The sequence below is a fragment of the Pogona vitticeps genome, chromosome 2, assembly GCF_051106095.1.
Source record: "Pogona vitticeps strain Pit_001003342236 chromosome 2, PviZW2.1, whole genome shotgun sequence".
Classification (NCBI taxonomy): domain Eukaryota; kingdom Metazoa; phylum Chordata; class Lepidosauria; order Squamata; family Agamidae; genus Pogona; species Pogona vitticeps.
This window is the reverse complement of record NC_135784.1, coordinates 112,755,876-112,769,282: the sequence shown is the minus strand read 5'-3', so window position 1 is coordinate 112,769,282 and position 13,407 is coordinate 112,755,876. Positions and strand designations below refer to the sequence as shown.

Genomic DNA, 13,407 nt, shown 5'->3' with positions numbered 1-13,407 from the left:
TTAGCAGTACTATCGAGTCTTCTCCGGTTGGTAATGATCCTCAATCTCTCTGTTACACCAACTCAGTAAATTCACAGAGCTTGGAAAGGTGGCAAGACTTTAACTTAATCCAGTGCAGTCCAAAGTGCCAGCATTAATTTGTTATAAACAGGTGGTTTTTTTTTTAAAAAAAGTTCTATCCACTGAAGTCCCCCAATGTCACAGCAATTCCAAACACAGGCATTTCTATTGTGTTTAAGTAAGTCCTATTAGATCTAGGAACCTCCCCTTAAAGGGGAGGTTGCCAAAGTAATAGCAGTCCTCCCCCCCCCCGCCTTTGCTCTTGCCGTAGGAAGAGAAAATAAACCACCAGACAATGTTTTCCTGAAGAGTTTTTCCATGGGTGCATATTTCCAGCAGGTGATGCAGGATTTCCTACTCTGCTTTTTTCTCTCTCCCAAACTTGCTTTCCCTCTTGTATTTTCAGTTTTTAATACAAATGTATAATGACAAGGGGAGGGAAGAAAGAACAGATCCCAAAGTCATAGGTTCCCATAACCAATTCTTACACTTTAAACCCAACTAAAAATATAATAGCCCAGAGATTGCCACTGGAGATGAGAAGATAAATGCTCACCCCAGCAGGTGACTCTGTGGGCCAATCCCTTCCCCAGTGTGACCTACAGTCTCTCACAGGATTATTGTGATGGAGGAAAAGAAATATAGGTTCCACCTCAGCTTCAGCAGAAGTAAGTTGAGATATAAATGTAATAAATAAATATTTTCAAATGAAGCTATCAATTCATGGTGAACTTTACAGTTTTCAGCAGTGTTCCCAAATATATCAGACAACTTACACCATCTTCAAGCTGCCTGGAAATGACAAGGTATCTTTTCTAACTCCAGGCTCGAGAAATCTGTTCTTCATATTTTTGCTTTATAAATGTACATAAATTTATCAAAATTAAGATTGCTTCCAGTCAAAGACTTTATAGTCTTTATGCTTGAGTGGAAATTGCTTCACATGGGTACTTAAGCACAACACCCTTTTTAAATGTACTCCAACAGCAAGCATTTTATGAATATATGCAAATATTGTATTAATTTGCCTGTAAAGAAAGTTTGCATGATTACCTGCAGATTTGGCTCCTGGGGTTTTAGGAGCTATTTTTGCCACTGAACAGGATGGATGGGGGAAATGCAGATGTTAGAACTCCAAAACTAGACATTTCTAGGGGCTCATAAGCAGGAATGGCCAAGGTGACATAGAACAAATTCCAAAATCCATTTCAGAACAATACCTTTATATTTGTGTTTCTTCAGCGGAAATGCTTCCCAATTCAAAAGGACTGAAAATAAAATGGGATCACCTTTGTGGCCCTGCCTGAAGTTAGGAATAAGGATCTTCTCACTGAAAGTTTGAAAATATTAAGAGGACTATAACTAGTCTTGCTGGTTAAGGAATTCTTAAGAGTTGTAGTCTCAAAAAATAACCTTCATGAACTTTGCTCTGGCCCTGAAAATGTTGGTGGATTCTAGCTCACATTAGCCTCACCCAGCACAAGGATGATGTTGGGAACTGCGGAAAAAGGCTGACTAAGTGATCTATGGGCTCAGCCCACAAAAGCTCAGACGCCCTGAGAGGAAAGATGCCATGAAGAGGAGGGGAAGGGTGGGGAGGAAGACCACATAGTTTCCATTGAGGAAGCATCACTCATCCTTTGCAAGTGGAGGAGAAAGGAGAACTCTTGACTTCAAATTGTCTGCACTCTAGTGGTGAGATTCCATTACTGCTTCCAACTCCTCAGGTCCAAAGACCCTCCCACCCCACCCTTTCTGTAGGGCAAAACAGGAGGGAGAAGGAAAGGGGGGGGGGGGTCCTTGAATTCTGTGCCACTGCCCAAGGAGCATCAGAATGGGATTGCATTATTGGCATTTTCTCTCTCCTGCCTAAAAGACACACCTCTTTGGCTGCCTCTCCCTCACCCGACACCCACGTTTGCAGCACTCAGCAGAAGCCTGTGGTGGTCAAGTGCAGAAAGGGATTTATTTATAGCCATGCATCACAGAAAGAAACTTATTGAGACAGACCCAGCAGCTGCCGAGACTGTTGCTGGAATGCATACACTGTATATAGAGGAGATATACATACTATTTCCAGACATGAACAGTTAAGATTCCACTCAACCCCAGCATTTCACTTTGTGGCAGGAGAGGCACAGAGAACAGGGAAAGGATTCCAGCTTTGTATGAACTCCCCTGTAGCCCTCTTCAAAAAGAGGCTAAAATCCGGATAATGGAGATGACACCTCTCACTGCTGACACAAAACCCTTCAACTCTTTGCCAATTTTTAAAAAAGGTTAAGCAGAAATTTTATTTCATTCCAGGAGTTACGGATAGCAACAAGAGACAAATCTCTCTCAAAACCACAACCACAGTATAGTACTGTACTCCTTTAAAGTGGAAAAATCTCACTGGAGCTAGAGTACACCCACTGAATCTGTGGAACTTATGGAGGAGCGAACTCACCAAATCCCCACTGTAATTCAGAGGGCCAACTGTAGTTTACTCATGGATTTCAGCCTGTGTAGGATAAATGTTAAGAAGGCCCTGTGTTAATAATCACAACACAACTGAAGGGCTCCTACTTGCAAGTATCTGTGTGAGGAAAACATGGCCAACTGCCACCTGAACAGGCCCCTTTGTTTCCCATCAGGCCTCGCCTCCCACTGTGGCCCTCTGTTTCTCTGTGTGAAAACTATGTGGAGAACTCCTCATAAATGAATGAGGGCCACAGTGGGTCAGATTATGCCTGGAACAGGAGTCACTACACAACCTGGGCTGATACACACCTCACAGCAAGGCCCTGGCCCTAGCTGGCTGGAGGATGCTGGGAGTTGTAGCTCAAAACACATCCAAGCTCTGCACAAGCTATCTGCTTGCTCCTGCACAAGCTGGGAGCAGTAAAACAAAGCAACAGTGTTGGGTCGGTGGTTTGTTTATGGCACCAGCAGGAGAGAGCACTAGAGTCTGTTTCTCTGCCAACAGGCTAGAAAACAAATAAACCCAAGCCAGCCTGTGGATTTTCTTTGGCTTATTGGGAGACAAGCAAGCTCCTATCACTCACTAGTGTTGTTCTCCATACAAACAGACCTGTGCACAAAAGCTGACGGGCAACCTAGCAAACCACTGCGAGACTTCTAGAAGCCACTCCCAAACCACGAGCAGTCCTTCTATGTAGAAGTCCAGGCTGCAAGCAGGATCCTGCCCTGCCACACAAGTGCCTCTATGCTTCTAGGACAAGCTGCGGGAATGCTATCGCTTATAAAGCCATTACAAAAGTATTATTTTATTATGATGATTATTATTTACTTGGTTTGTATTGAAAAAGTAGTACTGAAAAAAGTAGTATTCAAAAATCAGTTGGAGAGAAGCAAGATTTCTGGACTTCTTATATAAGAAGGGTCTAATCATGCCACCATCAACGCCACACACAAAACTCCACACGTCAGAAGCGCAGCCTTGCCCATCATTAACTCACCACGGGCTACTGGACATTATGTGCCCAGCATGGCCTCTAGGCACACAGAATTCTCATATTACTGTCCCTACTGGTAGAATGTTACAGATTTGTCCAGACTTTCCTCTAAGGCAGGGCTTCCCAACCTTGGGCCCCCAGATGGTCTTGGACTGCAACTCCCAGAAATCCTGGCCAGCACAGCTAGTGGTGAGGGCTTCTGGAAGTTTTAGTTCAAGAGTATCTGGTGACCCAAGGTTGGAAGCCATTGCTCTAAAGAGCTCAGCAGCTTAGGAGATTCTCCCCTTCACATTTTTCTCCTCACAACAACCCTGTGAGGTAGGTGAGTCTATGCACAGGCTGTAAACTATACACTGCAAGAGGTCCTCTAAACAGGCCTTCTATGCCTTCCAGGTGCAGAGATCTGGAAGGGTGCAAACGCTGCCCCCTATAAGATGGACAGACCATGAGCTTTCTCCTCCACTTCAAGGAAACAAGGTTGCCATCTCTGTTGTTTCATGGAGCAGTGGTTCAATGCAGCACTGCAGCCAAAATACTGATCGGGACTTCAATTCCAGATAGCCAGCTTGAGGTTCTCTTAGCCTCCCATCCTTCCAAGGCTGGTAAACTGAATACAGTAACCGTGCTTGCTGGAGGTGGGGAGGAGGAGGAGGCAATATGTAGTCTGCATAATTAAATTGTAAGCCACCCAGATGGTGTTTTAACTACAATGGGGCTATATAGGCAGCACACTTTTTCTCTTTTTTTTTTTTCTTTTTTGCTTCCTTGGTGGTCAGTCCCACTGAATTCAAGGGGACTTAATGCCAGGCACAGGATTCGACCAAACGTGTTTTATCTTAGGTGCCTTTCAGGTGGGACTTTCGGAAATCATCAACTCAGGCTGCCGTTTGTTCTGGATAGTAAACACACACACACACACACACACACACACACACAAACTCCACTTCGCGGAGATCGCGATGTGTTGGTGGAATTATAATCATGAGGACATAATGGCACCGGCCGGGAGCCAAGGAATTTCATTGACTATACATTTGGCAACAGGGCGCTCCCCGCCCCCGGATCCCCACCGAGCAGGTTACACACAAAGGCCCCTGGAGAAAAATGCCCGCTCGGGTGCGCACACCTCGCCGGTTGTGTTTTTGTTTTGTTCAAGGGTTATTGTGGGCACCAGTGCCGGCCACAGCTGTAACAGCTCCATGACGACGTCCTCCGACTGTTATCTCAGCAACAGTAATAATAATAATAATAATAATAATAATAATAATAATAATAATAATAATAATAATAATAATAATAATAATAATAATAATAATAATAATAATAATAATAATAATAATAATAATAAATAAGCTTCGAAATACAGTACAGGAATAAATGTATGAGTAAGTACTTTCTCCTCCCCCAATTATTCTCGACCACACACACACACCCCTTTCTCCTTTTCTCTCCTCCTCACATTCAAAAACACAATGGCAACACACACACACCCGGCGGAACGTGCCCGGAATGCCAGCCCGCGTGGGCGTGGCCCGCCCCTTAATGCTGATCAAATGGATCGATCGATCTCCTCCCATCCGGGCGATTCTTCGCAAGCAAGCAAGCAAGCGCCAGCCCGCGGCGCATGAATGGCACTTCCCGCCCGGGCACAAGCGGGGCTCTCGGTTGGGGAACGGATCCCTCCTCCCATAGACGGAGCTGGTGCAAACACCTCTTTGAGCGCCATCGCGTCGAACCGGCCGGGGGCCCCCTCAACAGCTGGCGCCACTATATACTCTTCAGCCTGCTCGATACCTCCTTGTCCTGCCACCTCACCCAAGTCCCTTCCTCGCCCCCACCGGCAGAGGAGCGAGCGGGATCCTGCGACCGCTCTCGTTCCCCGCGCGATACCCATTTGCAGGGGCCAGCGAGCGACGCGAACCCACGCAGGCAGGGCTGCTGCCCCCGCTCGCATTTCCCCGGCAAATCTCAACACCACCCTCTTTCTTTCTTTCTTTCTTCCTTCCTCCCTCTCTCAACAAAAGCAGATGGCAAGCCGACGCTCCCGCCTCAGATGAAAGCAGAACAATCGGATCGAGGAAGTGCCATCCTTTGGCGCACGGCTTACCGTGGAGGCGGTCCATGGTCCGGGATAGGAGCGACCCGACGGGGACGCAGGGCTCAGACCGCGCAGCGCCGGCTTCTCCGTCAAAATCGCCGCGCGCCTGCTTCGCCTCAAGCGCTCGCGAACCACATGAATGCGCTCCACTCCTTAAGCGGCACACACGTACACACACACACACACACACACACACACGCAAACGTCAACCTTTAAACCGGCTCCCCCAGCTCGCTGGGACGAGTCCCTCCCTCCCTGCTGCTTCCTCCGTCCGCCTCAGGATATCCAGGGTCTTAGCGCCCTTCCGTGAGGACGGGCCACTCCCCTCTGCTGGGGCCGGGGACTCGGCCCGAGCGGCTTACCCCCCCCCAGCCGCCCTTCCGGATCAGGTGCGGCCATCTGCGCACACAATGACAGGGGCCCTCGGCGGGCTCGTTTCCGCCACACACACCTCCAGAGGGTCGGCGTGGCTTGCCTCAGGGCCGGCCTTACCCTGAGGCAGAGTGAAGCAGTTGCCTCAGGCGGCTGAACTGGAGAGGGTGGGTCGGGGGTTGAAACGGGGCGGAACGGTTTCATTTGTCGTTCTTGCATTTTTACCACGGCAGAGGGGAGACACTTTTCTGCCCTAGGTGCCCAGAAAACTTGACCAGCCATATTATCCCTTTGGACTGAGGAGGGGAAAGGGCATAGGCAACACGGACACAAAGGTGGGAACTCAGTCATGTTACAAACCTAGTTGCCAGCTCTGTCCCCAAAGCAACACAACTGCACACCCCAACAATGTCACACAAAAAGCCAGGGGTGCTTTTACTTGTTCCTCTGCTAATGTGATCGATGCCATCCCTTACCAACAGTGCCCTTTTGCACTCTCCATTGGACAAACGGGACAATAGATGAGTGAAAGAATGAATGGCCACAACTCTGACAACAGGCAACACAGAGAAATTTATTTCAGAACATTTCAGTCTATCTGGACACCCTTGTGAGTGACCTGCTAGTGACGTCTGACAAAAAAACACAACAAAACTAGACTTGAAAGAGAAACAACTGACATGTGGTATGCAGAGATACTAGAAATCCACTTGAAAGGACTGAATATCAAGGGTTTATAAGTCACTATGTGTGAAAGCCAAATTGATTCCCAAAGCTCGTCACTTGTATCAGCTATGCTATTATTACCTTGTAGTTATTCACATATAATGAGCCATTCTCATTTTCTCCATTATCTGAGTCTCCACCCAATGAAGAGGCCATCTATGAATGTGACAGTCTATCATTTCACTCTTATATCTGAGGAAGTGGACTTGATCCCCCAAGGATCACATTAAAGTACATATAACAGTTGGTTTTAAGGTGCTACAATGTTTTTGTTTTTTTTGCTTTGTTTGGGTTGGGTTGGGTTTTTGGCTGATATGCTTGCACAGACTAATACAGCTATTTCCTAGATGTGTGGATTATGTGATACTGTACTAATCTAATAAACTAATCTACTAAACTCAACTGACCATGAACCAGTGGTTTTATATTATCAGAGAAGAAAGCAAAAAGATAATTCCTGTAGTAAAAAGAAAAGAAAAACCTATGGTGGATGAAACACTTAAATTGCAAAGAACTGATTAAAAGGAAAAGGTGACAGAACTAGAGTCAGAACCCTGAATGCAATTTTTCAGCAACTGTCATGTAGAGACAAAGAGAACTAGCACTACAACCAGTGCAAAGAAATACAGGAAAACAACAAAGGAGGGGGTGAAGACAAGGGATCTCTTCCAGAAGATTCAAGAAATCAAAGGGAAAATGAAGCCTAGACTAGGAATACGGAATGACCAACAAGGAAGCACACTATCCGATCATGCGAAAATAAAGAAAAGGTGGAAACAGTATACTGAAAGCCTATATAGGAAGGGACAAAAGGATGACAGACTCCTTTGAAGAGGAAGCCTATGATGAAGAACCTGCAGTTCCAGAAAGTGAAGTGAAAGCTGCTCTGAAAGCATTAGAAAGTAATAAATCACTAGGGTAGATGGAATACTGATATCTGTTTCAAGCCGGAGAGAATAAATCTGTCAAAATCCTAAGAAGAATAAGAGAAAAATATGGAAAACAAAGCAATGGTCCGCAAACTGGCAATGTTCAATATACATTGCAACCCCCAAGAAAGGAGATACCAAGGAGAGCAGTTAACCCTAGGACCATAATGTTAATTTCTTTGCAAGCACAGCAATGCTCAAGATGTTGCAACAAAGTCTTTTACCTTATATAGAATGAGAAATGTTCGAGTTGAATTTTGAAAAGGAAGATGCATTCGAGATTAAATAACAAATACCCTTTAGCTATGGAAAGCACTAAGGAATTTCAGAAGAAAATCAGTCTATGCTTTATAGAATACAGCAAAGCTTTTGACTGTGTAGATCATGAGAAACTATAGATTCTTCTGAAAGAAAAGGGAATGTCTCAGCACTTGATTGTCCTGATGCATAACCTGCATTGTGGACAAGAAGCTACTGTTAGAGTAGAATAGTGAGAGCACATTTTACCCCCTTATCTATTTAATCTATGTGCAGATAATATACGGAAGGCCAGCCTGGATTAAGATGAATGGGAAATGAAAATTGGTGGAAGAAACATCAATCATTTAATATATGCAGAGGAGATTATTTGATTGGCAGAATGCAGCAGTGACTTGAAACAACTGTTAAAGAAAGTTAAAGAAGAAAATACCAAAGCAGGATTGCAGCTGAATGTTAAGAAGACAAAAATCATGGCTGCAGAAGAACTACACAACTTTAATGCTGACAATGAAGAAATCGAAATAGCTAAGGTTTCTGTATACTTTGGTTCAATCATCAATCCAAATGGAGACTGCAGCCAAGAAATCAGAGGAAGACTGGGATTAAGAAGGACAGCTATGAAGAAACTAGAAAATATAATCAAATGTTAGGATGTGCCATTGGAGACCAAGAACAAGACCATCCACATAATTATATTTCTGATCACCATGTATGAGTGTGAAAGTTGGACAGTCAAGAAAGCTGACATGAAAAAAATTGTTCCATTTGGAATATAGTGCTGCAGTGAAGCATTGCAGATACTCTGGATTAGCAGAAAGACAAACAAGGGGTCTTAGATCAAATCAATCCTGAACTATCTCTGGAGACAAAAATGTTGAAACAGGCTATCTTACTTACCCTACCTAAGAAGGCAAGATTTTCTGGAAAAGACAATATTGCTGGGAAAGGTTAAAGGAAAAGAGGAAGACCAAATACAAATGGATTGATTCCCTAAAGGAATCCACAGGGTCAAGTTTGCGAGAGCTTAACTGAGGTCATGAGAACAGGACATTTCGGAGATCACTCATTCATAGGGTCACCATAAGTAACAACAACAACAACAGTAAGGATTGTCAGAAAGACAAGCAAGTGGGTCCTAGATTGAATCAAACCTGAACTATCTCCGGAGGCGAAATTGATGAAACTGAGGCTGTCCTACTTTGGGCACATCATGAGAAGACAGGATTTCCTTGAAATAATGCTGGGAAAGGTGGAAGGCAGCAGGAAAAGAGGAAGACCAGACATAAGATGGACTGACTCACTAAAAGAGACGACAAGTTTGTGTCTGCAAGATCTGAGCAAGGCTGCTGAGGACAGAACATTTTGGAGAATAGGTTTGCCACAAGTCGAAGGTGACTTGATGGGACATAACAACTTTTTAAATTTTTTTTTTGGTTGTGCCTATTAAATTTCAATATGAGATTTTGTGGATACACCCACTTCATCATCATCATCATCATCATCATCATCATCATCATCATCATCATCATCATCATCATCATCATCATCATCACTATTATTATCACTATTATTATCACTATTATTATTTTTACTATTACTATTACTATTATTATTATCATTATTAAGTTAGTGCTTCTTCTTTAGTTAAAATTGTAATAATCACAAGTGCATGGGATTGGTCTCAGTTGTTAGTTTTTCTCTGCATGTTTTTAAAATATGTTGTCCATGTGCTTAAACAGTAATAAGTCAAAGATTTTCTGTACTCTCTATGGTTCAGTTATTATATTTTTTGAAGACAGGAGATTATTTTGTGGAGGCACATAGGGAAGAAAATATTCATTTGTCTGTATATATTTATAGCATTTTTATCCTGCACTTTCCACATTCATGCATTTGGCACATTTCCTCTCTGGGAATTTCTAAATGGTACTTATGGGAATTCTTTTGCAACCCACATATAGCTGATAATTCCTGAAGTGTCTGAATGTTCTAAGAATGCAGCACTAGAGAATTCCAGTCGCAGCAACTAGTATGAAGGGCTGTCACTTCAGTGGGATGTGAACAAAAGGATTGCAGTTACGAGGAAGGAGATTTTAGCTAAATCTTAGGAATAATATCCAGATGGTGAGAGCTGTTCAGTAAGAGAACAAACTACCTCGGCATGTGGTGGACTAGATGACCCTTGAGCTCCCTTGCAACTTGACAATGTTATAGAAAAGGTAGCCATGTTAGTCTTGTTAGTCTATGCACGCATATCAAACAAAAACAAAATTTGAAAAAACAAACACAAAAGCGTTATGACATCTTAAAGACTATTATATTTTAATGCAACTTTTTGTGGGCCTTCTTAAGCTCTGTTCATCAGACATATGAGATGGGAAACAGTGAGAAGTCCAGCATGAATATTTTACAGTATTAATCCTTGTGCCACAATGCTTCTCTCTCTCTCTATCTTTTAATTGTTTTTACCTGATATGACAGTTTTATGATTCTGTGAATCTGACTTTCCTTTCCTTTCACTACTAAGTATGTACAGGCAATATCAGATAATCTACACCTGTTGTGGAATACTCCCCAGAGACGTGTGTCCAGAATTAGTTTTGTTGATTTAAAAGATATACAGTATAAGGTTATACAAAGCACAAAATTCTTAAGCGTTGATATCTAGTGTAGTGTAGTGCATCGAGACCTGGGTGTGACTCCCTGCTCAGCCATGGAAAATCACTGGGAGGTAGGTGAGTGGAAATGGTAAAATCATTCTTTAAGCATCACACTTACCTTTCAAATCCTATTGGGGTTGCTGTAAGTTGGTTCTGAGTTGATGGCACACAGCATAACATTTGTTCAGCTAATTCGAACAAAGAATTAAGAATTATTTAAATAATAATTGGATGCTGTCATATCAATTTTGATTAATGGTGACTCTTTTTAGGGTTTTCTATGTAGAGTTCTCAGAAGTGGTTTACCCTTCCCTTCTTTTGAGGGTGTCCCGGGACTATACAGCTTGCCCAAGGCCACACAGGAAGAACAGTGGGGAATCGGACTCCAAACCTCCTGCTCTGCAGCCAAATATCTAACTCAGTGAGTTAGCCAGCCAGCCAAGGTTTGTACACATAGGACTTTTGAAAAAAATAGTCTATTGCTTAAATCTCTTAAAATTGCAAATGGCCAGGAATGAATGCATTATATTAACTCCAATCTTTAAGAGATTGGTGGTGATGACCACATGTTTTGCTGCTTTCCGTACTAGGAGATTATGCAATGTTGTAATCCAGTTTTAGTTTATTTGGCTTCATATGGATTAATAAACCCCTGCTTTGTTCTAATTAGAAATCCATAACAATATATCACCTTTCTTCCTATGTAGACCGGTTCACTTAATAGGGTTTGTTAGTCCCCTTCTGGTTTTCCCTTAATGGAGGGTGGGGGGACTGACTGCCCATATCCAACCATATAAATCTTTCTTCTCAGTGCTGAAACTATTAGGAACAGGAAAGGAAGAAGAAGCTACCTGAAGCAGAGAGACAGCCCTATCATAGAAAAATGTTATAAGTGAATTAGTACAGAATTTATCTGGCGGAAGTACTAATCTACAATTAAGCCTTCACCTCTTTATTTTTGTAGCTTATAGCTGACCTTTCCGATCAGCTCATAATTAGAAATACTATACTGTATTTTTTCACCTCCTGTATTACAGGAGCCATCATGGCTACAGATTCCTTGAGTATTTGTAAAATATTACTTGAAGGAGAAATTCTCATTTTTTTTACAGAGTAATGAACAGTGATTGCCATCTCTCTCTTTCTCTTTCTCTCCGTATGTATGTATGTATGTATGTATGTATGTATGTATGTATGTATGTATGTATGTATGTATGTATGTATGTATGTATGTATGTATGTATGTATGTATGTATGTATGTATGTATGTATGTATGTATGTATGTATGTATGTATGTATGTATGTATGTATGTATGGTGCCCCGCATAGCAACGATAATCCGTGCAGCCAAAATCATTGCTATATATGGATTCGTCGCTATGTGAAATAAAAAAAGCCCATAGGAATGCATTAAAACCCGTTTAATGTATTCCTATGGGCAAAAAAATTACCTTTATGCGAAAATCTTCCATACGGCCACCATTTTTGCTGCCCGGTAAGCGAGGAATGGGCGCAAAACACAGCGGGTGGCCATTTTTTAAAATCGGTGGCCATTTTGGAACCGCGGATCAGCTGTTGGGAAAACATTGTTATGTGAAAATCAGTAAGCGAAACAGCTTACCGATCATCGCAAAGTGATATTTTCCCATTAGAAACATTATGTGATCGCAAAAATGATCGCAAAAAAATCGTCGCTATGCGGATTCGTCGTTAAATGAGGTGCCCGTTAAGCGAGGCACACTCTGTGTGTGTGTGTGTGTATGTGTTTATGTGTGTATATGTATATGTATATATAAACAGCATATATATAAACATATATATGTAAATTCTTTGTTTCTCACAAACATACATACTTCAAATATTCCATATCTTACCTAAGTAAAAGACAATGTCCCTTGGACTTTAACAGATCAAATTTTAATTCTCTCTCAGTTTTGTTTGCAATATAGCTCTTACCTATACATTACACTGCAGAAATGACAAAAAATGTGGGCAGAAATAGTGAAATTCTATGCATGCCTACTGAAAACAGAGCCCCACTGACTTCAGGCTTTATGTGCGCACAGGACGGTAGCCTTTATGAAATGTATGGTGAGCACTGCAGACTCATCCTGGTTGTTGGAAATCTATGTTCAGTATCCAGGAGGGCAAGTGGGGAACATGTAGTCCTCTAGATATCGCTGGACTGTAACACTCATCAGCCCTAGACAGGACAGTCAGTTGTGGAGAATACTGGAGTCCAACAATGTATGGAGGCCACAGAGTGGCACACCCCATAGATCTCTTGTATTAAGTCTGGCATTCATGTGTTACAATTAGAAGTGGGGAAAGTGAAGGAGGGTGAAGATGCTCAGTTGGCAACAAGAGAGAAGGAAACTCTTTTACCTTAGAAACAAACCCTCCTTGCCATTCCTGCAGCAAAGTATTGATTAAAGCACCAAAATCCATACTGTGGCTTTAGCACCACTAACTTCAGATCCAGGAAAGGGGGAGAGAGAAAAGATGGGAAATGCAGAGAGGAGCAGTCTCCTTACATTGCCCTTTTAAGGAAGAACCACAGGGGCATAAGCTTTTAAAGGCCACCCCTTCCTTAGGCTGTATTAGGAAGCCTCCTGGAGCTTTCTCCTGGCAGCTGGAAAAAAGGCAGGTTAAAATGAAAATAAAACAGAGTGCACAGCTCTGCAACTGCTGCTGCTGCTCCGGCCAGAAGCCCTCCTCTCCTACCTGCACCACATATGCCCATGCCCATCCATACCCTGGTTGTGTTTCAAATACAGTAAATGGGGCTTTTCATGGAGAATTAAACATGCACACACTGTGAGGCACCTGGATGAGGATCAGG

The 13,407-nt window shown here is 42.8% G+C and overlaps 1 protein-coding gene across 1 annotated transcript in view; it reads right to left on the bottom strand.

Annotated features, from left to right (window-relative positions):
• The window catches only part of AFAP1L1 (actin filament associated protein 1 like 1), a 91,069-nt gene extending 85,255 nt beyond the window's left edge, over positions 1-5,814 (bottom strand). The window contains exon 1 of the mRNA XM_020780459.3: positions 5,626-5,814. Within this exon, the coding sequence (XP_020636118.2) occupies positions 5,626-5,641 (16 nt within the window). The 5' untranslated portion in view covers positions 5,642-5,814. The remainder of the gene's footprint in view (positions 1-5,625) is intronic.
• Positions 5,815-13,407: the final 7,593 nt, after the last annotated feature.